The sequence below is a fragment of the Convolutriloba macropyga genome, chromosome 3, assembly GCF_964194025.1.
Source record: "Convolutriloba macropyga chromosome 3, txConMacr16.3, whole genome shotgun sequence".
Classification (NCBI taxonomy): domain Eukaryota; kingdom Metazoa; phylum Xenacoelomorpha; order Acoela; family Convolutidae; genus Convolutriloba; species Convolutriloba macropyga.
Window position 1 is genome coordinate 54,884,039 of NC_134470.1, and position 26,278 is coordinate 54,910,316.

Consider the following 26,278-nt stretch of genomic DNA (forward strand, 5'->3'; position numbering starts at 1 on the left):
AGACTTTTCAGTAAAAAAAACACTAAGCGAAAGAACAAAAAAATACAAAAAACGTACTAAGTTTGTAAAAATCTTCAATTTAGAAAACAAATCTGTTCCAAGTCAAAATAGCCATTCTGAAAGGCTGAAAACTGCAACTATTGCAATATGTGTATAAATTTAATGCGTTTCAAAAGCTTTGATGGATACTTAATGAAAAAGGTCGGAAAATTGGTCAAATTGCCGCACGAGAAAAAAAATCTCTCAAAAATCGACAATTTTTTAGACACTGTTTTCTCCTTCCAATTTAAAAACGCAGCTAAAAAACATCAAACTTTCGACTACTCGCTTTGTTGCTTTTCACCACTTCGAGTGACTAAAACCCAACCTGAAGGAAGACGGAGCCTCAATAGAATTCAATTTCTCTGAATTATACAGACAACTACGATGGGTCCAGTAAAAACCCTGGTAATGATTTCCGGCTGTTGACCAATAAACCGTTAATAATAAATGTAACAAGAACTGCAAATCTGTCAAAATTTTTAGGAAAAAACCAAAAGGCAACGAAATCAGTTTTTAGTACGGCGGTGATGACTTGCTTTGGGAGGAGGGTGGTCCCGATGTTCATATTTGAAAATAAATTGGAAACGAAATCCTTTGTTCAAGAGTTTTAAAATGGTACTTTTTTTTAAAAAAATGAATATAAATTGTTATTAACTTTAATGAATATATCACACATATATTTCTCCATTTGTCAAGAAATGTTGGAACCGTTAGGCTTATTTCCAATTCTTTTACTAGTTAGCAAATAGCTGTTTTAGCAAACCATTCTTTTGTCACTATTTGCTGAAAAGTGTTTCAATTAGTCAAAGTCATTATTTGGTGACTCTTTTTACAAGTTACTTAGGATATGATTTATATAACCAAAGTCTACAAAGTCGTGATGTACGCATATGCTAATCTGCGACTTGATAAAATTGTTTACAAATTAGGTTTTCCTTCCTTTCTGTCAATTTGGCACTCTGTTTAACCACATCGAGTAAAACAGCGACACTTTTTAGTATGTATACCCGGTAAAAAGCAGCCATTGGCAAAATAATGTTATTTCGGAGAAACAATTGGTTTCAGACGGGAGACTGCTAGCATTCATTTCAATTGCTTTACAGCTATTTTCGTGAATATTTTCAGAAACTTACACTAATTTCCACTATTTGGTAAGAGGTGATGTTGCAAGAGTCAGTAGCCCGAATGACCACTTCTGTCAGTCCAGGTTTCAAATAGATCGGAAATTTAGGGCTGGCTGAGTCATTCGTCAAAGCCGGAACATCCGCTGAAGAAAACGAAATGAGTTGAAGATATAACTATCGAATTAGTAAACATACGAAAATTATCCGCAATTGAAATTATACATAGAATATTTATATTTTATCCCCTCAAAACATGCAAGAAGAAATTGAATTCAAATTTAAAATTTAAAATTATTTGAATCGATAAATCAATTGATTAAATATTGGATACTAGTGGATAGATTGATTGAACTGGTTTGTTTCAGTGTGGACCACTAATTAGTTTGAGAAAAAACTTTTACAAAAAAAGCGTCTAAATTTTCACGGCTTTGCCCCTAACATTAAATCCTTTATTCGTCACCGCCAAATAGCTTCAAAATTTACCTGCTCGATCCTCGAGCAATTGCGTGAGGAATCAAAAAAGCAAGTTTTTTTCATTTTCACGAAGCTATTAATGTTCCTTTTTAAAACAAACAAAAACGAACAATAACGGAAGACCTCTTTTGCGCTGTCAAGAAACGAACATTACTTTCATCATGAGCAATAAGCCTTATGAGAAAATTGCTCAAACATTATTGGTTCGAGCTGAGCAGCAATTCACTACCGACGTTAACTATGACAGAAACCCTACACAAAAAGAAGAAAAAACCGATTGAATATTTTTTATCATTTTTACCATTTACAAATAGGAAACAAATCAATGAAAAATTCGTCAAGTAACTACAAAAGCGCAGTGTCAAACATTTGTTCTGCTGAGTCCCAAACTATCCTAAACGAGTTTGCCACGGAACTTCGGTCACCTGGAGCAAACATTGCAAAAATTGCAAATTGTGACTGACATTCTGCAGCCAGTAATGCCTTTATACGTTGGGACAACTGGTTCTCAATGAAAGGACACGTTTTAAAAGAAAAAAGCCTATAATAAATGATAAGGTAGAGCACCCTTGAACTCAGGAGAAACAGCCATGCTAGTCACGAGAAAAGAAACGAACAAGAGTAGAGGGAACGCTTGACTGGAGCAGCTGGTTCTCATTGAGAGAATATTGCAGTTTTTGATCGTGATCTTTGAGAAAGAACAAAGTTGCGTGGTTGCAGTGAGTTAAACTGCTGAGTTAACCAAATTTGTTGGAAGTGGTATAGTATGTTTCTGACCTGTAACGGTGCTACTAGGAGACAGGACTTGTCAGAGTTATTTGAATTAAGTAAGCAACTGATTGAATGTTGGAGACTACTGGAGAGATTGATTAAACTAGTTTGTTTCACTGTGGACCGTTAATAAGTTAGAGTTTGCTTCACTGTGGACCGTTAAAAATTTTACAAAACATAAGCGTCTCAATTTTCACGGCTTCGCCACTAACTTTAAATCCTTATATGATCACTCCAAATAGCTTTGAAATTTACTGCTCACACCTTGGACAATTGCGTACGGAATCAAAAAAACAGCCAATCGTTTTTCAATTTAACGAAGCTAATAATGTTGCAAATAATAAGCAATGTGCCTAATAAAAAAAAACGCTCAAACATTATTGATTCGAGCTGGGCAGCATCTTACCACCGACGTTAACGACGACATAAAATTACCACGAAAACAGACAAAAAAAGTTTCTCGATTTTCCTTGCCATTTTTACCATTTACAAGTAGGAACGAAAACGAAAAAAAGTTTTCAACTAATCGCAAAAGCGCAGTATCAAATATCAATTCAGCTGAATCTTGAAAAAATCAAAACGAGTTGGCCACGGAACTTCGGTCATCTGCAGCAAAAATTTGCATAAGACTGCAAACTATGACTGATAATGTGCGTCCATTTAAGCATTCATTCGTTTGGTCAAAATGTTCGAAATGAAAAGACACTTTCTAAATAAAAAAATGCTGATAATAACTGACAGGTTTGAGTACCCTCATGCTCAGGAAAAACTGTCAGAACATTTTGCGATAAAGGGAACGAACAAGAAGGAGAGAGAACACTCGACTGGAGCAGTTGGTTCTAAGTGAGAGAATATTGTAGTTTTTGATTGAGATCTTTAGAAAAGAGCAATGTTGCGTGGTTGCAGAGAGTTAAGCTGCAAAGTAAACTAAAATTGTTGGCTGTAGGATAATAAGTTTCTGTGCACTAACAGTGCAACTAGGAGGCAGAATTTGTTAGAGTTATACGAATTGAGAAATCACTTGATTGAATGTTGGATACTAGTGGATTGATTGACCTGTTTTGTTTTAGTGTGGATCATTAGTTAGTTTGAATGAAAAGCTTCCCTCTGATTGTTGAATTTACTCATTTATCTGCTTCTGGTAATAATTTTACGTTTGCTGCTAGTATGTTCAATGATAAACAATTGAATTTGTCTGAGTGAAGTTCTTAAACAGTCAAGAGCAATCTTTTTTGTGGGAAAAACAGTACTCTCAACAACGAGGGGAACCATCAGACAAATCATTTGGGATTTTAATAATTTTTTTGGTGTTATTCGTTCCCCAGTTAAGCCTTCTAACGACAAACATGCAACATTCGTTATTTGTTTACAAGTTCTAAATCCCATATACGGAAAAACTAATGCACTAACCTATCAAAGCGTTGTACGAAATGGGCTTAAACTTGCTGGATGTCAGATCACTGTCAAAGGTGAGACCAGACAGATCCACAATGGGAGTGCAGTCTGCCGGAAGGGGTTCTTGTACATACTGCATCACAAGAACATTATCAAAGCTGGGTCCGAAGTTGCGCTCGAAGTTCCGACACAGAGTTCGGCTTTGATTCCCGAGGTCCGGCGAGAAGCGGAGAGTGACGCACAAGCACAAAGCTGCCTAAAGCATGATCAAAAATTTTTATGAAATTTGTGGTGTGCAGAAAATGGGCATAACCATTAATAATTGATTTGTTCACGCCTTTAAGATAGCAAAAAACTGAGAATTGATTTGGGTCACGTTGGGTCACGCACGGTTATGAAAAATTAAAATTTTGCTCACGGAGAAGGAGGGCGGGGCGATCAATTCGGGTGAATGCCAAAAAAATTACCAAAGACGCCATATCCGAATTGATATCCGAAGTTTGTAGGTCACTTCATGCCAGTTGTTTCCATTTTATGGCATTGACAGAGCAAAGCGGCAAAACTAAGATTTGTGTAGATATCAGTCTTTCTGCTCGGTTTTTCGCCTATTTTTTTGATAGGAAATCATTGTTCTTAAGTAGTCTTAAATTATTGTCACTTACAGCAGTCGGAGCTTCGAAGACAGAGCAGACATTTCCCGTTTTGTATTTCCAGTCCGAGTCAGAGAGCTTGCTCAGTTTGGTCACCGCCTCGCCGATGTTATCCGGAGCACTTGCGTCACACGTATGTCCCTCTTTTTTGATTGCCCAGTTAATAAACAGATCAGTGCCCAGGATCAAATCTGGACAAATTGTTGTTAATAAAACATGGGGATTAAGATGCTAGAATACAGAATAATAAAGTTTTCGTTTAAACGTAATAGCAGCGAGATATTTCATAAGGCCAATAACTCCCGTTCTCATCTGTGCTTTTCTTATCTTCCCCAAATTTCAGACAAATTTCTTTTTGTTGGCGGCATCGCTCTATTTGGTAACGATAAAAACATCCAAACGTTGCAGCCAAAGTTTGATCAGGCTATAGTTTTAGTTACCGAGGATTTTAATTATCGAGGATTTGATGAAAACTAATACAAGAAAGGCGGCGAATTGCAGTGAAAACAATTAGTTTTCAACGCAATTATGTTGCATTTTATTTTCACTATTACTTATCTTAAAATTTTTCACAATTGTTTCTATAGGGAGCAGCATGTGTCCATTCGAATGCTGAATGGTCCATTTTTGAGTTCATCAAAAGGCAGCTGAAGGTTTATGTGACTTAGACACAATATCTCTACGAAAAATTTCAATAAATTTTTAAGTTTTGCCAATTTTGAGGTTTTCTGTTGTCCTCCTTGTTACTCTTCCCAATAACCACTCTGACTGACATTAATAAGTCATAATTAAAGGTGACAAACACACTTTCGTTAAAGATTCAATTCAATTCGTTTAACTTTAAATTACACAAGCAACGTTGCAACATTAAGGCTTCTGAGCGTAACAATTTCAAGGCGAAACATTATATCGAAACATTACGGCATGTGTTTCGTAGCATCATCACGGCGAAAAGCATCGTTTACTTACAGGCAAATCTAGCTTGATCTTTTTAGCAGGTACTTGTCTGAGTTGATTTCCGGCTCATATCGGTCACCAATACGTTTTCGAAACATAAAATTATCAAGCCTAAAAGGAGCGCAATCGTTTCAGTATATAAGTAGGCTCAACGAAAATAATGTTAAACGAATTTTTTGGAGCTTTCTACGTATATTAGAAGAGAATTTGTGTGCATTTAATCTTTTTGTAAGGCTTACATGATTAAGAAATTACGTAATCTTTCTTTTCTAGCTGCTTAAATGGCGCTGCAAAAGGATTGTTCGATTCACGCTCTAAATAGCTTTGCTCATTTAGTTTACTCGGTAGCATCCTCCGGCCCGGAAGAAAATGCTGGGAGGATTGGTACAAGCTTAACGAGTGGGCGTACGAGCGATCCGGAAGACGTGCGTACGACGGCGGAGCGGGCGACGCTGTCGGAGCCGTAACGGAGTTCTTCAATCCGAGCAGTTGGATAGTAGCCCCTAGGGTTGCTTTCTTCAACGATCCAAACTAAATCACCAGCCTTGAGGTGATGCTCGGCAGGCGTCTGCCACTTAGCTCTACGGTTAAGCGCAGGTACATACTCCTTAATCCAACGTGCCCAAATTGAATTGGCGTAGGACTGTGCACGGGCGTACCGCTTACGATGATCGAACTCGTCGACGCCAACGAGGGCCGGAATTCCGGTTGCTTGGTTACCGAGCAGAAAATGATTAGGTATTATTGCGCCTAGGTCGGACGGATCGGCGAACTACGAACTAACTACGAACTAGCCTCTCCCAGATGCCACCTTGGTGTGGCGCACTGGGTGGATTGAACCTCCACTTAATGCCCTTATGTGCAAGATCGGTGGCAATGTTAAGCGTATTCCATTTTTCCATACATTCACGGAGCTCTTTCTCCGCTCCAATGAAGTTCGTACCATTATCCGACCAAATCATAGCAGGAGTACCCCGACGGGAGACGAACCGCTCCACTCCCATTAAACACGAACTAGTTTCCGTGGACGAGACGACTTCAACATGAACAGCACGAGTAGTGAGACAAGTGAAGAGAAATCCCCACCTCTTCTCGGTAGTCCGACGAACTGTGACGTAGAATGGGCCGAAGTAATCAACCCCGGTGTTGGTAAATGGAGGAGACCGGTATGCGAGTCTCTCCTTTGGGAGGTCTGCCATGATAGGTTGAATGGTTGCTGCACGGAACTTTCTACATAAGACGCAGTTTGATTTGATTGAACGCAGTGTGGAACGTAGTTTGAGGATGGCATAACGTTCCTGTACCTTTGAGCTTAAGTAATCGATGTCCTGATGATAGTTCTTCAAATGAGTATGCCGCAGAAACAGTTTAACAAAAGTATGACGCGCATCCAGCACGATAGGATGCTTAGTGTCAAAGTCAATTTCCACTAGCCGTTGGAGTCGACCATGAGGTCCAATAAACGGAGTAAACTGAGCAATGCGGCTGCTCTTCTTAACGGATTTGTTGTCAAGAAGACCCTTTTTTCAGTATTAAAGGACTCTCCTTGAACCAAGTACTGGAGATGACGCTCGGCTTCGTCAAGCTCAACAGGGTCGGCTATGCTGCCGTCTACGGTACGGTAACTTTCATGAGATGGTAGAATACGGAGCACGTATGCGGTGACACGTAGTAGTTTTTGATAAGAACTGAACTTATCAAACGGGATTAGATTAGTGCTTTGTTTCTTAGGGGGCTTGGTTACAGATGCGGCTAGAGATGAGATGGAGTCATCATCTTCTTCCTTGGTTACAACGCCGAGCTTGATGTTATCAACGACATCAGTATTTATCGGAAAAGGGAATTGCTTAGTTCTCAAGAAGTCAGGACACCTCACCCAGCTACTTGATTGCAAAACTTCAGCGGACATACCACGCGTGCCAGCATCTGCCGGATTATCACAAGTGGTGACGTGGTTCCATTGGTCAACGCTGGTGTTCTCCAGAATTTCACAAACACGATTTGCAATGAAGATTTGGTGTTTATTGGTTGAGTTTGTCCATTGCAAGACGATGGTACTATATGTCCACATAAACACTTTATCCACAGTAACCGTTAATGCTCGACAGATTTCCCTTTTTAAACAGGCAGCGAGGAGAGCGGCTTGTAATTTCAACTTAAGAACTGTCATTACCTTCATAGGTGCAACACGGGCCTTGCCCAAGACAAACGCCAGCTCTGTTATAATCTCCCCGGAGGTGCAAGTTACTTGAGCTCTAAGAAAACCTACTGCACTGAATACGTCTTGCGAGCTATCACCAAACATGTGGAGTTCAAGATGTTGGAATGGTACTGAAAAGTAACTTCTCGGTATAGTAATCTCAGCTAACCGCAGCAGTTCAATACACCAGGCAAGGAATCTGTCAACTGTGTCTTTAGGTAACTCGTCGTCCCAACTTTGTCCATTGACCCGCCAAATGTCTTTCAAGATTAACCGAGCACCAACGGTAAACGGTGCGACAAGACCAGTTGGGTCGTAGACCTTCGACGCTAGACTTAAGACCAAGCGCTGTGTTAAACTTTTTGTGATGGTGCTGTTAGTACCCCTACTCACAACCAGAGTATCGTTTTTGTGATCCCACTTAAGCCCAAGCACGTGCATTGATTCCTCTTTTGATGAAACGATGACCTTCGGTTCAGTGGATTGAGCAGACCCATCAATTCGGTCAGCCAGATCTGGTACATTGCTTACAAACTTAGTAAGCTTGAACCCAACTAGATGGAGAAAATGTACCAATTCCTTCGACTTAATGAGGGCCCTCTCGGGGGATTCCACTGAGTCCAAGTAATCGTCCGTGTAGAAGTTCTCAAGGACGGCTTTCGCAGCTTCTGTGTACTCCTTAGCATTATCGCGTGCCCTGCGCTGAAGTGCGTAGTTGGCGCAGGTGGGCGAATCATTTGCCTCAAAGATGTGGCGCGTATACTGGTGTACCACAACATTTGATGTGGGGTCCTCCCGCCACAAAAAGCGCAATGATGGTTGATCACATGGTAACACTCCAACTTGGAGGAACATTCCCTCGATGTCGGCGGATACGGCGAATGGATGTTGTCTGAACCGTAGGGGTACATAGATTACGTTTTGCAGCAAGTCAAGTCCGGTGAGTAATGACTTATTAAGAGATGCGCCATGGAATTTAGCTTTGCCGTTTAGTTATCTACGAACCTTGCCCGGCTTGTTCGGGTTAACAACTGGATGGTGTTTCACATTACTCACAGATGACAAAGTGGTGGTCTTACTCGATGATTGGACACAAGGAAGTTTACATTGATTTGCGCCAGCATTAGAATTACTGTTGTTGTTGTTTGAAGGGGATTTTGATGGATAAACCCTCTCAGCTCCATGGAGTAGTGTATTATGGGAGCTGTTGCAACCGTCCTTTCTGCATTTCCTAGGATTTGGCCATTGCTTGAACATATGTTTTTCTCTCAAACATGAGAAACACAGTTTTGCTTCCGCCACTGAGTGGGAGACTTTGCTCTCTGAGTGGGAGACTTTTCTTTAAATACCCTACACTCCCAGATGCGATGGTTACCTTTACACACAATGCAGCGAGGGGTTGCAGGCGTTGCCGATGTTGAGGCTGGTCTCTGAGTGCACTTAGATTGTGTATTAGCAGCAAAAGTTCTTGAGGCAATTTTGGTCTTTACTACTGAGTTGGTGTTTAGTTCTTGCCTTCGATGAAGTTAGTTTCATTAAATCATGTGCCTCGGCCTTTTCCTTCAACCAATCGTTGAAGTTAAGGAGTGTTGGCTTTACCCAATGTTTCTTCACTGTGAAGAGTGACCAAGAGTCTTTCAGATTGGGCGGCAATTTTGCACAGCCGTGTTGAGAAGTGAGGCGCTCTTAAGGTCTGAGTCGTATGAAAGTGATTTAAAGACGCCAACAAGACTTGAAATTATTGCAGAATAGTTATGATGTTATCACTATTGTGAATTTTAAGTGAAGGAAAAGAGCTTGTCTAAGTGTGCACTGACTACTGCCTGTGGTTGGCCAAATTTACGTTCGAGTGTCTTAAGTGCGTCCTTATACATTAAACCACAGTATGCGAACTCAGCGATGGATGTTTTAGCTTTCCAGTTACAAGCGTTTTTAAGTATGTATTTAAGGACTGTGCGTCTATTGCGCTTTTAAATTGTCCGAACCATTCGTGCCACTGCAGGGGATCACCATTGTATTGTGACAACTTCCACTCGGGCAGTGGATCGTTCTTCTTACAAGTAATTGCGTCCGCCAACTGTTTTATCAAATCCGCAGAGTCCAAAGAAGGAGCCGAAGGTGTGGGATGCGGCGGGCCACCCCAACACAACGGGTTCGGAACGGTAGCTCGATACGTTGGCGGAATGATCGGAGTGACAAAGGTGGGGGCGGTACCTGTGGAAGAACTAAATGGATTCGCTTGCATGAAGTCTGATGTTACGTAATTTTGAGCGCCTGCTGCTGCTTGTACACGAGAGGCGCGGAGCGATGTAGTGATATGAGGGTTGATTAACGGGGCCGGTTGTGCGGTCTATAAGTTTGAAGATGTACGTACAATTGGTACTGCATTAGATAGAACTGCTGCCGGAAAACGCCAGACATTTGGATCCGGGGGAGCAGGAGGTGCGTGGGTTATAGGGACAAAATTTTGGGGCTGAGAACTCTTTTGTGGGGATGGTGGTTGAATTAATTGAGGTACAAAAACGTTTGCGGAGGAAATGAATGGTGTAGGCAGAGAGTGGGGTAACAGATTAACATTATTTGCCACGGGGTTAGTGGCGTGTAGTGGAAGCGCTTGTGGCGGCGAAGGAGGAAAGCGGAATGCTGGTGGGATTAACGGGAAATGCGGTGGTGCGGGGTTTAGGACGGGGGATGGAGGGGCTGGTACATTTATGTGTGCTTGTTGCGGATTAAGTGCTAGCGGAGCATTAACGAGTGTATTTAAAGGTGGTGAACGCGGAGGGCTGTCTAAATTCAACTGTCCCGGCTTGCTCGACCTGCGCGGGAATTGATGATCAAACTGTAAACCATCGAAGTGCATGGTTGCTTGAGACAGTTGTCGGGCTGTGTTTAAGGCGTTTAACTGAGTTGGCATACCGAAGGTTACTGGGGGTGATGGAGGCGTATTTTGAGGCTGTTGCTGCTCTTGCCTGGTGCTGTTTGCACCATGTGCATCATTGGTTACATTGGTTCTACTACTTGGTTCTTCCGGCTCATGAACAGGGAGGTTGATGTTGGCCTCAACTTGACCTTGTGTATTGAGATTGATGTGTGAGTTTGGAAGTTGAGCTGAAGAAGGTCGTTGGACAATTGCTCGGTTGGATTGGGCGATAGAACCCGAGAAGTGCAAACTCGGTTCGTTTGCAACATAAGCCATGTTCCCGGCCGGTGACGAATCAACCCAAGCTTGAACAAGTTTCTTGCTCTTGACTGAACTTCTTTCCGTAAAAAACCCACTCATTTTGTCTGTACCAGATCCGTCTGCTGATGATTTTGTCATCAACTCAATTTCCTCAAGGGCTGCAGCAGCTACTTCCTTGCGATGATCCTCCTCAAGCTGCTCAATTTCCAATTCCCGCAATTTTGTTTGTTTTTCAATTTCAAGACGCTGTCTAGCAATGCGGAGCTTTGCCTCATGTTGTTTCTCAAGTTCCTCCCTTTTGAGTCTTGATATTTCTAAGTCTCGTTGGCGCTGACTTGGTCTTTTTGACGAAGTTATATGTGAACCTGATCTTGAATGGTGATGGGTACACAGCTCTGCTGTCTCTTTGTCACGGACCGAATTGATATACCCTCGAGCAGCAGCAATGAACTCATCAGTTTTCTTTGTTACAGTGTCTAACCATTTTTCAAGGTTCTTAGAGGCAGCATCTGAATCTTCAGTCTTTTGTGCCAGATCAAAGAGCTCTTCATTCTGATCAACTACTCTAGTAAAAGCATCCTTGCACTTAACAATCAGACGTTCGATCTTAACTTTCCGGTCTTGCTTGTCCACAGCATTGTTAATTTCACCATAGATGTTATAAAGTCCAGCCTCTAATTTTGCCCTTGCACTATAAAGGTTGATAAATTTGTCCTGCAATGTTGCCATGATCTTATCAAAACAGGAAGCAAAAGTTTAATTTGGTACTACTACAAAGTACACACACATACCACAACACAATTGGGTTAAACTGAACCCTAGTGTGACGATTTGCCTAGCAAACCGCCAAAGAGCAAAGATGTTTGTCGAGTACAATAGTATCCGGCAAAAGAAAGAAAGAAAGGTGCGCAGGAAGCGCGAAACGGGACAGGACGGGAGACGGGACGGATGGGAAGAGACGCCGAACGAGTAACGCAAGACGCAACGGAAAACCGGACAAACGGGGGCGTCGGGCGAAAAACGCGCGACGAAGCGGGAAAATGGCACGGGCGGGGCGGAAACGTCGGGCGGATAGCGCGCGACGAAACGGGAAAACGGCACGGGCGGGGCGGAAGTGTCGGGCGGGTAGCGCGCGACGAAACGGGAAGCCGGGATAGCACGGGAGGGAGACGGTAAACCACAAGCGAGGAGGCGGGATGATCAATGCTAGCAGACCACAGCAACGAACTCAACCAAACAAATTAGCCGTAACTCCAGAATAAACTTAAGTCACACCCTAGAAAGACGGGGAGAAGCTACTGTCATGTAACCTAGCACAAAACACTATGGGGCTTTATCTACGGCTTCAAAACATCGGAACATCAAATAATTTACGGCAACGAAGTAGTATAATCAAAAGTCGAAAAGGTCAGGAAATTTACTAGCCGTAGCTCCAGAACAAACTTAAGTCAAACCCTAGCAAGCAACCATACCCAGACAACAAAAGTGCATACTACCAAAATTAATAAAGCTACAACAAATTGCTAGCAAACAAGTTTGGTGAAAGTCTCGAAACAAACCAGCCGTAACTCCAGAATGAACTTAAGTCACACCCTAGCAAGGAACGAGACTAAACAACCAACCAGCATACTAGCAGAAAAAAAATTTACTACAGCAAAAATTCAACATACTACATCATACAACAGATAAACGGGGGATAGAAGGAAACAAAGTGACACGGAAACAAAAGGATGGAAGCGGAAAATGAAACCATATAACCTGCTGAAAACGGACGGTAGTGAATAACTCAAGCAATGGGGAGAGCGAAACGTTTAGTAAAGCGCTATTGGATAGAACCAACCACAAACTAACCCGTAACTCGTGAGTAAACTAAATCACACCGCCAGTCAGCGGGTAGACTCCCAAAACAACGCAAGACTAAGTGATATTCAGGTTATCAGAGGCTTGAGTGAGTTCCGCCTCCTCGAACACATGACGGGTGCGAAGCGTTTTACGACGGCGCTTAGAGAGCTTTTTCGGTCGGGAGCGTGTTATCAAGGACCGAAGGTTTTTCTTATGTGCTAACACAATAGTGAGTGTTTTAAGCTCAAGCGCAGGCTATTGGTGTAATTCTCTGTACTCTTTAAGTAAACTAGGATCTTTCTGTTTACGTTTAGACACAATGGCTTTCACTATGTGAATGGTAACTAGAGTACTACGTTTGAGCTGTTCGTAAATATCAGGAGTTCCCTATCTGGGGCAATGCACTATAGCTTCTATGCGCTCCTGATACTCTTCAAGCACTGCAATAAGCTGCGAAGGTGGTAAAAGCTTATTGTTGTTACTGCGATGACGGGATAATGAATTGCTCACCACATCATGCCATATAACTAGCCTCTTTTTATCACGGAAGAAATGACTCTGAAGAATTGAAACTGAGCAGTTTTTCGTACTTTCACCAAGTTAAAATTGAAACTCAGACCCGGTAATGCGTAAATTCTTTTTTTATAATGGTCTTGTAACGCTTGAGGCAAAGTTTTTGTGGCGTTATGCAGTGAACTTGCAGTTAATAAGAAAACCATATAATGTTTTTACAACATAACTGATGTGAGTTATTTGGATTATTTGGAACAAACAAAGCCAACATTGAAATGCCTTTTTGTCAATACGAATGTAGAGCTATCATTTGTAGGCTTTTAAAATATACCTTCTAAATTATTTTTAATTTCTGTTATTTTAGGTCTAAATATGTAAAAAAGTTTCTCAGATCCCTTCTGCAAAAAAAATAGTCTATTTCGCTGAGACTTGTCAAGATAGTACTACATGCTTTTCTTTAAAATCTGGCGGAAAAGGATTTGCGAATTTCAGAGGCTTTGCTCAAACTCCGAACCTTGATGTTTTTTAAACTCAAAAAACTATAGGGGATAGGTTATCGGTGACTAAGGGAAATTACCCGAAAAAATGAGTATGAATCAAATTAAGAGGGGTTTGCTAGATTTGCCGGTTATTTATCAATTCACGACAATCAGAAACGTTTTTCAAAGTAAGTTATTTTATTGGATGAGTCTTACAGTTTTCTTGCTAGTATTCGTTGCATCTCTGTCCGACACCGATGCCAACACCGATGCCAGCTTCTGATTAAACTGAAAGTAGAACAGAGGTAAAAGGTTCACAATTGTTCCCAGTGGCCCTGAAAGCTCTCGATTTGAAAGTCCTGAACACTTTAGGGGCTGGTTTGAACTCACCACAGTTCAGCTTCATTTTAAATGTTTTCCACTTCTTCTTTTAACAATTTTTCGGGAGCATCGAGCCTCTGATCGACGTGTTAGTGAACTCGTTTAAATCTGGACCCCTTCTTTAACTCTCAATGGTAACTGAACACTCCGTAACTGGCTAACGCATTAAGTTTAGCGCATAAATGCTCAATAAAATCGCAATCAGGACAATGATTCTGTCTAAATTGACCGCTGTACTCCGACTTCAATTTATGAACTACGCGTTATTATAAATTTAAAGGCCCAAAACTGCCCCCGGATTTATGTAAATTTGCCTCGGATTTTTGTAAGGTTGCCACGGCTGTTTGTTCGCGGCACCAAAGGTAAAGGTGACAAACACACTTTCGTTAAAGATTCAATTCAATTCGTTTAACTTTAAATTACACAAGCAACGTTGCAATATTAAGGCTTCTGAGCGTAAAAACTTCAAGGCGAAACATTATATCGAAACTTTACCGCATGTGTTTCTTAGCATCATCACTTGCGTCACACGTATGTCCCTCTTTTTTGATTGCCCAGTTAATAAACAGGTCAGTGCCCAGGATCAAATCTATACAAATTGTTAAAAAAAATGGGGATTAAGATGCTAGAATAAAGAATAATAAAGTTTTCGTTTAAACGTAATAGCAGCGAGATATTTCATAAGGCCAACAACTCCCGTTCTCATCTGTGCTTTTCATATCTTCCCCAAATTTCAGACAAATTTCTTTTTGTTGGCGGCATCGCTCTATTTGGTAACGATGAAAACATCCAAACGTTGCAGCCAAAGTTTGATCAGGCTATAGTTTTAGTTACCCGGGTCGAGGATTTGATGAAAACTGATACAAGAAAGGCGGCGAATTGCAGTGAAAACAATTAGTTTTCAACGCAATTATGTTGCATTTTATTTTCACTATTACTTATCTTAAAATTTTTCACAATTGTTTCTATAGGGAGCAGCATGTGTCCATTCGAATGCTGAATGGTCCAGTTTTGAGTTCATCAAAAGGCAGCTGAAGGTTTATGTGACTTAGACACAATATCTCTACGAAAAATTTCAATAAATTTTTAAGTTTTGCCAATTTTGAGGTTTTCTGTTGTCCTCCTTGTTACTCTTCCCAATAACCACTCTGACTGACATTAATAAGTCATAATTAAAGGTGACAAACACACTTTCGTTAAAGATTCAATTCAATTCGTTTAACTTTAAATTGCACAAGCAACGTTGCAACATTAAGGCTTCTGAGCGTAACAATTTCAAGGCGAAACATTATATCCAAACTTTACGGCATGTGTTTCGTAGCATCATCACGGCGAAAAGCATCGTTTACTTACAGGCAAATCTAGCTTGATCTGTTTAGCAGGTACTTGTCAGAGTTGATTTCCGGCTCATATCGGTCACCAATACGTTTTCGAAACATAAAATTATCAAGCCTAAAAGGAGCGCAATCGATTCAGTATATAAGTAGGCTCAACGAAAATGATGTTAAACGAACTTTTTCGGAGCTTTCTACGTATATTAGAAGAGAATTTGTGTTCATTTAATCTTTTTGTAAGGCTTACATGATTAAGAAATTACGCAATCTTTCTTTTCTAGCTGCTTAAATGGCGCTGCAAAAGGATTGTTCATTTCACGCTCAAAATAGCGTTGCTCATTTAGTTTACTCGGTAACAATAATTGAAGCCAAATAAACTGTTCAACTCAAGTGTTGCGTTTTCAACGACTTTGACTCTGTTTAACCTTCAATAATATCAGGGATCTTTTGAGATTCGCACTCAGTTTTCTGCTTAAAAAAAGGGAACCCTGATTTTCAAAAACCACGCTACATAATCGTAATAGAGAGAATTTTGTGCAATTTTGCTATGTAGTAAACAATAAAACAACAAAAAAGCTTACTATTATACTATTAATGTTAATCATTAAAATACATTTCGTTTTTTTGCGAATACACTGTCTTTACAAAGAAATGTGATGTATTGATTTTCTTGTTTCCTGAAAAATTCAATCAAGAAAGTTTGAAAACCATTCTAAAAATTTCAAATTTTTTGTAGAAGATTAGATGTGTTGAAATTTCGTTCTGTATATTAACATCTTGAAAAATAGCGCTCATCGTCGGCCAACGTACCACGCGCTTCTTGCGTGGTGTGTAGTTTATCTGAGCTGAGTGCCTATGTCAACAAAAATAAGCAACTGACACTCTAATTCCTATCTGTGAAAATGCAATGCAGTTTTTTTTATTTAATAGACGTTCTTTCATACAATAAGAAATTCTATATTTCCACATAAAAGCTATCGGTAGAACCAAATCTTTAACTTTCACGTTTTTGGAGTTGTCATGTTTTTTCTGTTAAAAAAATTTGAAAGCCAAGTTAATTGACGTTCGGGGGATGAAATTAGTTTTTTAAAAAAAGCCAGCAGAAGAAACGGCTGATATTGCAGACGAGTTAAAACAAAACATTCAGTAAGTGTTAATTTTTCATTTCCTTTGGATTACAGACCCTTAAGGCATATAAGGTTTTTCATTTTTTCTGCCAATTTTCTCAATGGCATTTTCACGCATCCTTGAAAGTTTAACTTGTTGTCAAAAAAATTTCCCAGATATTTAGCGTGCCTCTTCCGGTTATTTACCTGTATATCAACCAGCCTCTATTTCCCATTACCACAATTGGACGCGAGTATTTCAGTTTTCCTACCATTAATTTGAATTTCTCATTAAAAAATAAATAGTTTTTAGATTGCTGATACGATGGAAAATTTATAATTTTGTCAGTAGATACAATCAAAGTCCCATCGGCTTAATGAAATAATTAAAAAATTTGGAGTACTGAAATTATATAAAAAATTTATATTTTACATAAAAGGGGACCCTAGGGAATACCTCTGTCTAAAATACTTTCTGTTAGCAGTACCGGTGCATCTGTTGCTGAGGTTTTTTTTATGAAAAAAAAACTTATAACAATCTTGTTTGATATAGATATCGTAAACTTTGTCTTCTAAGGGACTATAAAAATTTGTTGATATATCACATGTTATTGAAATTGACTGGCAATTGATGGCACCTTCAACCGATCCTTTTTTAAAAAGGGTGGAAATTTTACTAACTTAAGCTGCTGTTCATCTGTGATAGTGTTGACAGGAAAGCCCAGTGGTTCCAACAAAAACAGACTCGCTTCCATTAGAGCCCAAACAGGAAAAGATCAAGCAGACAAGTTTCTGTTTGCATTTAATTTAGGAAGAGGCTTTCTACATTCAAAGTGGGATGCATATCTCAAAAAAAGTATTCATATTGGTAGTGAGGTGCATCTTATAAAAATGGTTTTGGTTTTGTATTTTCACAACTAATGATTTTGCCAAGCATTGTATTTGTTTTTTCTTTCAAGGAAGCAGACTCCAAATCTGGCGCGGGGAATCAATAAACGTCTGAGGAATTACTCTTGGTAAACTTTTTCTGACGACTATAGAAATGGAAAAGTTTGCTGATAATGAAAATTCATCTTCAGATATTTTCATTTGAGTGGAGTTTTTGGTGCTAATGAGAAGTTTGGTTTGTCATTTCGAACAAAATAATTTTTGTGGGAGCTTGCTTTTTAATCGTGTATGAAATGAAATTGTTGAAAATTGGCACCATTTCATCAGATCTTTGAGATTGTTAGAAATCAAACAAGTTTGAAAGATGATATGTTCTTCGAAAACCATCAATATTGTGTAGTTTTTTTGGTTAAAAATGATCTTAAGAAAGGTTTTGTTTAACCTAAGTGAATACAAAATACAATGGTGATGCATAAAGTACCAAAATGATCTTGAGCCAATAGGTTCTCAAAAACAAAATTTTTTTCTTTACGAAATGGATATCCGTAGCAAAATAATCGACCAATGACATTGATTTGTTCTGAATTCGTGTTGGCTCTTGTTGCTGGTTCATAAATTAATGTTGTAGGGTATGAGAATTGTGTCTAAATTATTTTTTTTTGTTTAAACATTTACTTTTAAAACAAGGATGCCCAAATAAAAAGTCATTTCCAAAAGAAATTGGCGACCGACCCAAATTGGCAAAAAAGTGAAATTGATTTGAAAACTTTCATAATTGTTTGTGCCTTGAATCTAGAGCTTTTAACATCAAACACGGTTTTTAAAATTTTGTCATTCAACAGTTCCGTAGTACAATGCGAACTCCATCGATTCTGAAATATTCTTCGGAAAACAAAATTACGGAAGCTGGCTTTTTTTCGTTTCACGTCAATAAAAATTTTGAAACGCAAAACGCAGCTATTTATTTCAAGATTTCAAAACTTTTTCGAAAAAAAATATTCGAGTTTCTTGAAAATTCTTATTTTTTGCTCGCTGCCCAAAAGTGTAGAAATTTTTGATAAAAAAGTAAAATTTTTGATAAAATTACCTATTTGGACATAATTTGAAAACGGAAAGTTTTGCTTTTTAAGTTCTGTTTTGTGGCAATGGCGTCATTTATTGAAAAGACACTCTAATAGCCTATGACTAGCACCTTACTTAGCTGAAATTTGTTGAGATGAAGAAGCAAAATTTAATCTTTTTTTGCCAATTGATCGTGATCAGGAGCTGACAGGTATCCTGACGACCTTTACAGCTCATGCGTAGGCACCTATCAGACAAATTGGAACAGACAAAAAATATTCTCTGCTTTTAAGTCAGAGTTTGGAAACAACTATAATTATATTTTTATAATATATATACAATTATTATGTTTGTACTTTTACATAGCATACGGCAGAAAGAACTCAAATTATCTAATTTACAGAAAAAGTTAACCGAATAAGTGGGAGTAAACACGAAAACCTAGTTGTTACTTTACTTTTCATTGACAACATGAGATGACAGTGGTTGTAAATGCATTATAATTAAACTTCATTCATTAGTAATTTGAATGATGGTTCATACCCGGAACAAGTTTAAAGTGTTGATCAGTACTTCTCCAGTGAAATACGCCTTTTGGTTTGGCTAATCGGTGTCGGTTAATGGGAACGCAGAGACAAATCTTGTAATCGAATAGATAAATTAGAAATAATGGTTGACAACTGTGGCGATTAACACGAAATTCAGTCCAAATTTATTACCCCAAATTACCGCACTTTTACATTCATGGTGATCACCTTTAATTTATAACTTCCTTGACTTCTTATGACATCCGATCTTAACTAGCTATTTACTCTGATAATTTACTTCTCTAAAAGATCAAGGGTCACCATATCACCTATAACAATATGAAAAGTTGGGGACAAATCTAGTATAAATAGCACGTGTTAGCTCCTTGTTCAATTCACTCATTTCATAAATAACCAAGATGTAAATCAGCACGTGGATGAGGTACGTATATCTTTCCATACTTTAAACAATTAACATTATACTTTCAACATTCCTCCTATCATGTTAAGTGTTTGTTCCGAGAAGGACATCTCGAAAAAGTGTTACTTTGGTCCTCCCCAATGCTTTTGTGAGTGTGTCTGCCGGCATGCGATCGGTAGGTAAGTAGTTTAGCTCTAATAGTCGACTTTGGACTAAATTCCGAACGAAGTGCACTTTTAATGAAAAGTGCTTTGTTTTTCCGTGATTCATCGAATTTTTACTTAGAGCAATACAAGCTTGGTTGTCTACAAAGACGTTTACTGGCTGCTGGTTTTCTAACTCTAATTCTCGTAATAGGTTAACTAAATGTACTGCTTCTTTACTGGCCTCTACTACGGCGTTAAGCTCAGCCTCAGCTGTTGAAGTAGATACACACTTTTGTAACTTGCTAACCCAACTGATTGCACCTGAACTATTATTAAGTTTAAAACAAAAACCACTTGTACTTTTTCTATTGTCTATGTTGCCTGCCCAATCTGAGTCTGAAAATCCTGTTAACTCCAGTTTCTCACTTTTTCTAAAAACCATCTTCTCTGATTTTGTACCTTTTAGGTAACGTAAACACCCTTTTGCCGCATTCCAATATCGCCTTCCAGAATTTTCAACAAACGAACTCAACAAATTGGCTGCGTGCGCAATATCTGGTCTACTTGTTAATGCCAAATAGTTCAAACATCGCACTATATCCCTATAATCACATGATTGCTTTTCTCTATGCTCATTGCTGCCTATTTCTGGTGAATCTAATTTTGATAGTTTCAGGCTAACATCTAAAGGTGTTTCCAGTGTCTTTGATTCGCTCATGTTAAACTTCTCTAGTAATTTTTCTACATATGCTTCTTGGCCTTGCATAATTTCGTTTTGTGTTCGCTCAATTTTTATATTTAAGAACCAGCTAAGATCTCCATAACTGCTAATTTGAAAATGCTCACTAACTTTGTTTTTTAAAGTTTTCACAAAAGTCTTCATGCAATCCTAATATCACCATATCATCTACCCAAAGACACACTAATCCCTCTATACCATTTTCTCCTTTCTTTATGAAAAGACACTCATCTTGAATAGCTGGCGTGAAACCTAATTGGTTGAGAAAAGTTTTGATTGTTAAGTACCAATTTCTACCGGACTGTTTCAATCCATATAAACTTTTCCTCAGCTTACAAATCAATGGATTTCCTTGCTTGTCAAACTTTTCGAACCCTTCGGGCTGTTGCATAAAGATTTCTTCTTCGATGTCAGCGTTTAAGTATGCTGTTTTGATATCCATTTGTTTTAACTCGATGTTTTTGTATACTGCGTAGCTTATCAGTACTCGAATTGTTGAGAGTCGTGTTGTTGGTGAGTAGGTTTCGTTGTAATCCCCACCTGGAACTTGGCTAAATCCTTTTGCTACGAATCTTGCCTTATACCTTGTTACCTCCCCACTAGGACCAAACTTAAGAGCAAAGTGACAGCGGCTACCAATGGGGTTATTTCCTTTGTTTTCTACCAGTTCCCAAACTTTATTTTCCACTAATGAGTTGTATTCCAACTTCATTGCCTCGTACCAGTTTTTATCCCTAATTGCTTCATCAATAGACTTAGGTAGCAATTCGTTGTTAACAATTTCGCCAAGGAAAGCTACCGGGTTTAAATCTCTATCACCATCTGAATGATGCTTGTTGACTGTCTCCTCCTTCTATTCTTTGACTTCAATAAACATTTCGTTTTCGTTGAAAGTTACATTGCGAGACTTTCTAATTTTAAAGACCCCTTTGTCATTTGGAATACCTACCAGATAAGTCTTACTATTGTCTGAAGACCCTAAGAATATTCCTTTTTGAGAAGTTCTATCAATCTTACCACAAAAATTTTTTTTTCAACATGAACGAAAGCTGAACAACCAAAAATTTTGATTGATTCTAAGTTAGGTTTCTTCTTGTGCATTGCCTCAAAAGGTGTCTTCTGAATACTTGAATGGAAACAAAAATTTTTAATCTCAGTTGCCATGTTAAGTGCATATGGCCAATACTCTTTTTCTAAAACTGACTGCCCTAAAAGACATCTAGCCATTGGGCTGATTGTCCCCCAATTCCCCTCAACCTTTCTGTTTTCTTGTGGTGTGTACGGTGCCGAGAACTCAAGTCTTACACCTTTTTGTCTACATGATTGTTTTATGTCATTTGAGACATATTCCCCTGCACCGTCGCAAACTAAGGTTCCTGGTTGTCCTATGTCTGCAAAGAACTGTTCAACTTTTTCAAAAGCCTGGTCCCTTGACCTCAAAAAATAAAGTTTCTGATATCTGCTAAAACTATCCACGAACCCTATTGCATACCTGTGGCCATCGACCGCTTCCGGTTGGATTGGCCCTAAAATGTCAGTATGGACAATTTCTAAGGCTTCGCTTGCTCTTGTTCCTGAGTCTCTTGGTACTTGAAGTTTCTTTGATTTATTTAGCTGACATGTTTCACAGTTTGTTAAGTTGTGCTCGCTTAGTTTTAGTCCTACTGCGTGATCTTTTAGTTTGTATATGTCCTCAACATTATTGTGGCCCAAACGCTTATGCCACAAACTAAGGGGATCGCCGTTTGCTAAATTGCACTGCTCTGAGATTTCTTCGTAATCAATGTTGTTCCAGATAAACAAATTATCTCTTTCCTCAAAAGGGAAAATTGTTCCGTTCTTAGTTCGTATTTCCAAAGTTCTACCAAATAAGACCTCATTGCCTGTTGCTCTAAGTTTTGACACTGATACCAGATTCCTTGCGTTGTTCGGAACAAGCAACGCATTACTTAAACTTATTTTTCGCTCTGAACCATTGGAATCCAAAACCTTAATTTCAACTGTTCCTCTCCCACTAATTGAATTTTTACTGCTGTTTGCATTAGTGATGGTACCAAAATATTCCTTATCTATATCTATGAATAAACCTTCGTCTTTAATCATATGACTCGAAGCACCTGAGTCCAAAACTAGCTCATTTGCAAGGTTGTTTTCCGACGTTTGAAAGAAGGAAAAGAATTCTTCTTCTTCTAAATTCTGCTCCTCAACTAAATTTTGCGAGCCTCTCTGATTGGTTCTCCTGCTTTGACTTACAAACTTTTTCTCAGGTTTCTGTTGCTTTCTGAAAAATTTAGCTAAATGTCCGTGCTCACCACACTTAAAACATTTCATTTGAGAAGCTTTGGTTTGTTCAGGAATCGTTTTCTTAAACCTATAGTCTTTTGCGATATGTCCCATTTTCTGGCAGTTGAAACATTTCCGTTCCTTATTAAAGAATACGCTCTCTGTTTTGGTTTTTACATTTTCATTATCGAAGTTTATCAAGTCTCGTTTTATTTCCTCTAGAGTTTTCTCGTCTTTGCTGTATTTCACGAGTGTTGCGAAATTTTCATATTCCTTCGGGAGCCTTTTTAGAATTATTGAGACAAACATTTTTTCACTAATTCCTTCATTCACTAGTGTTAAGTTGTATTGCATATCATGTGCTCTGGTGAGATAATCTACTATACTCTCACTTGAAATCTTCCTAAGGCTAGTTAATTGCGCTATCAATTTGTGTAGCTGGGGTCTCTCAAAAGTTTGAAGCGTTTACACAGTACATCCCAAGCTCTAGTGCCATCACCCTTATGTGGTCTAAGAAAAAGAACTGATGTTTTGTCTAAAGCCTGAACTAACTCGTACCACAATGACTTCTTTTTCTCTTCTAATTCTTCCCTCCCATTTTCTATAGCTTGCCTACGTTGCTCCTCCGAAGAACTATTTCTAACAGCTGACACATGATCTAGATAGGTGGCTTCTCCACTGAGGACTTTACCAAGTTTTAAAGAGTGCATACGAGCCTCAAACTGTTCAGCAAAACACAAGAAATCATCCTCAAGCCCGCTGAATACCAATCTTTGTAATCTTGAGCTCATTGTTAAGCCTCTCTTACTTTCGTTTAATTTCCGTTCGTCTCAAATTAACTCTTTAGCTTTAATTGTTCCCTAATGAACCAAAGACTTATGATGCCCCAACTATGTCTTTTGTTTTTCTAAGTTAGTACTGCTCTAGGTAAATATTCTTTTGTGAAAAGTGTCGGGCTGTGAAAAAAAAATCTTGCTCGGACTTAGATCAAAACTCCTTTCCTTTCTACGCGTGTTTGAATCTGTTACCTGTTGGTGGCTCTGTTATAGGGCGACGAAGCGGTGAGTCGTTATGTTTGTGTATCAAAAAATGCTTTATAGCACCAGGTTAGCACTTGTTGTAATATGGTAGCACTTGTTAAAAAAACACTAAGCAAAAAGGATTTGGTCGACTAAACTAATCTAGAAGTTGGTGTTCTGTTCGAGTTCTGTAGTATCCTTGACAAAATCGAAAGCAGGACATTGACATTGAGCCAGGGTTTTTCTGCCGCGATTAAGCACGATGAGGATACGAACACCCTCCGAGGATAATGTACTCGAACCCTAATCCTAGTCCTAATTAAGAAATGTTTTACAACCAGCTTTTGTGTCTTTCGTCCAAACTTGTATCTTACAGAAGCACAGCACACACAATTGAAAATGAAACAGTTGTTTAAGCTGAGCTGTTCTCAGCTATACTAAGCAATCCTGGTTCCCCGACAGCTCTGTTATACAATTGAACCTCCGCGCTCCTTTTTAATCCCCCACAACAGCTCCACTCACTCTTGACGTCACAAGCAGAATCCACTCCTTAGCTACACACACTTAGCACTCCATGATTGAAGTCCCCAGACCAGGTACACAAGCTCTCGACTCAACAGATGAAGTCCCCCAACCAGCTTCACAAACTGCTCACTCCACAATTGAAGTCCCCCAACCAGTCACACAAGCTTCTTACTCTTGCTTCTTCTGGTCTCACTTGGCCACTTCTTGACTACAAGGCTTGTCTCTCCTTGTCTTCTCTGTCTTCCTCCCCCCAGTGATTTTAGCTACCCTCTTATGTAGCAAAGAGGCGCAGCAACAACGTTTTTCTATTTACAATGGGGGTTGATTACTTAACTTAGAAAAACTCTGGGCCCATAAACTGTCGGTTAATGGGAACGCAGAGACAAATCTTGTAATCGAATAGTTAAATTAAAAATAATGGTTGACAACTGTGGCGATTAATACGAAATTCAGTCCAAATTTATTACCCCAAATTACCGCACTTTTACATTCATGGTGATCACCTTTAATTTATAACTTCCTTGATTTCTTATGACATCCGATCTTAACTAGCTATTTACTCTGATAATTTACTTCTCTAAAAGATCAAGAGTCACCATATCACCTATAACAATATGAAAAGTTGGGGACAAATCTAGTATAAATAGCACGTGTTAGCTCCTTGTTCAATTCACTCATTTCATAAATAACCAAGATGTAAATCAGCACGTGGATGAGGTACGTATATCTTTCCATACTTTAAACAATTAACATTATACTTTCAACACTCCTCCTATCATGTTAAGTGTTTGTTCCGAGAAGGACATCACGAAAAAGTGATACTTTGGTCCTCCCCAATGCTTTTGTGAGTGTGTCTGCCGGCATGCGATCGGTAGGTAAGTAGTTTAGCTCTAATAGTCGACCTTGGACTAAATTCCGAACGAAGTGCACTTTTAATGAAAAGTGCTTTGTCTTTCCGTGATTCATCGAATTTTTACTTAGAGCAATACAAGCTTGGTTGTCCACAGAGACGTTTACTGGCTGCTGGTTTTCTAACTCTAGTTCTCGTAATAGAATAACTAAATGTACTGCTTCTTTACTGGCCTCTACTACGGCGTTAAGCTCAGCCTCAGCTGTTGAAGTACATACACACTTTTGTAACTTGCTAACCCAACTGATTGCACCTGAACTATTATTAAGTTTAAAACAAAAACCACTTGTACTTTTTCTATTGTCTATGTTGCCTGCCCAATCTGAGTCTGAAAATCCTGTTAACTCCAGTTTCTCACTTTTTCTAAAAACCATCTTCTCTGATTTTGTACCTTTTAGGTAACGTAAACACCCTTTTGCCGCATTCCAATATCGCCTTCCAGGATTTTCAACAAACGAACTCAACAAATTGGCTGCGTGCGCAATATCTGGTCTACTTGTTAATGCCAAATAGTTCAAACATCCCACTATATCCCTATAATCACATGATTGCTTTTCTCTATGCTCATTGCTGCCTATTTCTGGTGAATCTAATTTTGATAGTTTCAGGCTAACATCTAAAGGTGTTTCCAGTGTCTTTGATTCGCTCATGTTAAACAAGAATTATTTTCCTCGTTTTAATTTTCAAAATCAGAATTGTAACTGATTTTTTACTGTAATCATGCAATAAAAAGCTGCATGAAAGTATTTCTTAACTGGTTGCACTCTTTTTTCAAAATGTTTCAGTACGGCAACAGAGTGGTTACTGAGTGATAACGATTGAGCACGATTAAGAAAACAACCCCTTACCGCTATCACAATTGTCGCACTTGACATCCACTTCGAACTCAGAGAAGGGATCACAGTCTAGATTGCAAGTCTTGAGTTGAACAGACTCCACCATCTCTATCTCTGGCTCACCAGGAGCTATCACCTAAAATTTAAAAAATGGCTCACATGTCAATAGCATTTGCACGAACAATGAATACTAAAACCAGCCTCGTTTAAAAACATGAAAATCGTAACTGGACCATTTTTTCAATTGAGGGTTTTCAAGTGGACGAAATCAACTTCGATCAAGGCGCCTATTCTCAAAAACTTCACTCTTCCACGAAACTGTATAAGAGAATCCGTAATTGAGGCAGAACAAATTGATACATGACCCAGCCATTGAACCGCTTGCTGCATCGATGAAGAGATCCGGAGCTCGTAGAAGAAATTGAAAAATTTCTTAGCTCCCCACCGTACCCTTGTTGCATCTGCCCCACTAT

At 39.1% G+C, this 26,278-nt stretch overlaps 1 protein-coding gene across 1 annotated transcript in view; it reads right to left on the reverse strand.

Annotated features, from left to right (window-relative positions):
* The window catches only part of LOC142336287 (uncharacterized), a 279,116-nt gene that overhangs the window by 162,392 nt on the left and 90,446 nt on the right, over positions 1-26,278 (reverse strand). The window contains exons 17-20 of the mRNA XM_075385000.1: positions 25,818-25,941; positions 4,469-4,647; positions 3,822-4,062; positions 1,176-1,309 (exon numbers count right to left, since the gene is read on the reverse strand). Coding sequence (XP_075241115.1) covers positions 1,176-1,309; positions 3,822-4,062; positions 4,469-4,647; positions 25,818-25,941 — 678 coding nt within the window. The remainder of the gene's footprint in view (positions 1-1,175; positions 1,310-3,821; positions 4,063-4,468; positions 4,648-25,817; positions 25,942-26,278) is intronic.